This window comes from Otolemur garnettii, unplaced genomic scaffold, assembly GCF_000181295.1.
Source record: "Otolemur garnettii isolate 467f Iridium unplaced genomic scaffold, OtoGar3 scaffold00020, whole genome shotgun sequence".
NCBI lineage: Eukaryota > Metazoa > Chordata > Mammalia > Primates > Galagidae > Otolemur > Otolemur garnettii.
In genome coordinates this window covers 281,794-283,938 of record NW_003852415.1, presented here as the reverse complement: position 1 = coordinate 283,938, position 2,145 = coordinate 281,794, and the positions used below count along the sequence as shown (strand labels likewise).

The 2,145-nt window shown below is 37.6% G+C and overlaps 1 protein-coding gene across 1 annotated transcript in view; it reads right to left on the bottom strand.

Moving 5' to 3' along the window:
• The window catches only part of DNAL1 (dynein axonemal light chain 1), a 35,890-nt gene that overhangs the window by 10,841 nt on the left and 22,904 nt on the right, over positions 1-2,145 (bottom strand). Inside the window, exon 7 of the mRNA XM_023511484.1 lies at positions 1,182-1,195. Within this exon, the coding sequence (XP_023367252.1) occupies positions 1,182-1,195 (14 nt within the window). The remainder of the gene's footprint in view (positions 1-1,181; positions 1,196-2,145) is intronic.

Below are 2,145 nucleotides of genomic sequence, written 5' to 3'. Positions count from 1 at the left end.
CCAGAGTGCTGGGATTACAGGTGTAAGCCACCATGACTGGCCTGATTTTTCTTTCTTGTATAGATATATGACAAAAATAGTGATTTTTTTCTTTTAGAAAAGATGAACAAAAGAAAGTACTAGGCAGGATCAATTAGAGCCTGCCATTAACATTTTACTATACTGTCCTGTCACATATCATATCTAACCCACATCTATCCACCAATTTATCTTTTTTTTTTTTTTTGAGATAAGAGTCTCACTATGTCACCCTCAGTAGAGTGCTGTGGCATCACAGCTCATACAAACTCTTGGGCTTAAGTGATTTTTCTAGCCTCAGCCTACACTAGAGGTCCCCACCACAATGCCTGGCTATGTTTTGTTGCAGTTGTCATTGTTGTTTAGCAGGCGCAGGCCGGGTTTGAACCCACCACCACTGGTGTATGTGGCCAGCGCTGTAACCACTGTGCTATGGGATCCAAGCCTTATCTTACTTTTTTTTTTATTATTATGAGCCTTATCTTACTTTTATGATGTATAATATTCAGTTTTTATTCTCCCACCCCAAGTTTACCTATATCCACATGGTAATGTCTAGAATATGTTTTAGTAACTATCCATTTAAAGACTACAGAGAAAACAAATGTACTGTAAATGAAGAACTTTAGGTGTTTTCCACACTGATGTGGCCAAGGGAAAAGGTCAGGAAGGGGTGGCCTGAGTTAGCTCTATGTATCATCCCAACCCCCCAAATTCATCTTAGCTTCAACTGTCCAAGTAGAGAGCAAACAATACTTTCAAAGTAAAATAAATGTTTCTATCAGTCCATCCTGGCACACTTACATCAGAAATTTGTGATTTAACCAAGCCCTCTCAACTAGTATTCTGACATTGTCTCCCAAAGGACTTTTTTTTGGGGGGGGGGGAGACAAGAGCCTCAAGCTGTTGCCCTGGGTAGAATGCCATGGCCTCACAGCTCACAGCAACCTCCAACTCCTGGGCTTAAATGATTCTCTTGCCTTGGCCTCCCAAGTAGCTGGGACTACAGGTGCCCGCCACAATGCCCAGCTATTTTTTGGTTGTAGTTGTCATTGTTGTTTGGCAGACCTGGGCTGGATTTGAACCCACCAGCTCTGTTTATGTGGCTGGTGCCTTAGCTGTTTGAGCTACAAGCGCCAAGCCTCCCAAAGGATTTAAATTACTATACCATATATATCTTTTGAAGGAGGGGAAATCAGTCTTTAGATAATTTAAACTTTATTGCATACATTTCCATTGCCCTGGATCCTGATCCTTCTCCTGTTTCCAATTTACAAGGTATGAAGTAGCAAAAAAAAAAAAAAAAACAACAAAAAACTAATTAAATATTGATCAAAAGATTTAGACTCAATTCTGGGTTCTGCCATATTTTAATGACACATTTAATGTCATTTTATATATGTAGACAAAAACTCTCAATTTTCCATGGCCAAATTGATCAATTCCTCAACTTTCCAAAAAATGTTTACTAAAAAATTTTAGCAATTTGTTTTAGATAGGATAGGAGAGAATAACATAGGATAGAAATCTAGCTAGATAGGACAGCTTTTGAAGCTATCTCTGATGTTCTGTTCATTCATTTGAAATATTTACTTTTGTTTAGCTTTTAGCCATTTGGATGTAGCTGTTTAGCCAAGACCAAATTTCAGTGCATTTGGGGATTTTACTTAGGTATATGACTTCAAGGAAAAGAATTTCTTATGTGTACTGAATTATATATAACTGTATACACATACACATCTTATGTGTGTTGATCATATATAAGTATATACATACATATTTGGGGCGTAGTTTTCTCTTTCAAAACATTTTCAATCTATTCTATTATTTTGTGAACTTTCCTAAATATAGGAATTTATTAACTCAGATTACTATTTATATAGTAAATAGGAAAGTGGAGATAGGCATTCCAGAGACTTCCATGGAAGGGTTAGCTCTAGGGTATATAGGACTATCTTATGTTGCCATTGGATGATCTCAACAATTCCAGACAAGGTTGACTCTTAAGGCTCCCAGGCTTCTGGCTCTCCTAGCCCTGATTTCCGAGCTGGCCTCAGGCTGAGGGGCAGGTCAGCTGTGTATGTTTGTTTATTCATTTTTAACAAAAAATGTTTTAAAAGTAAAAAA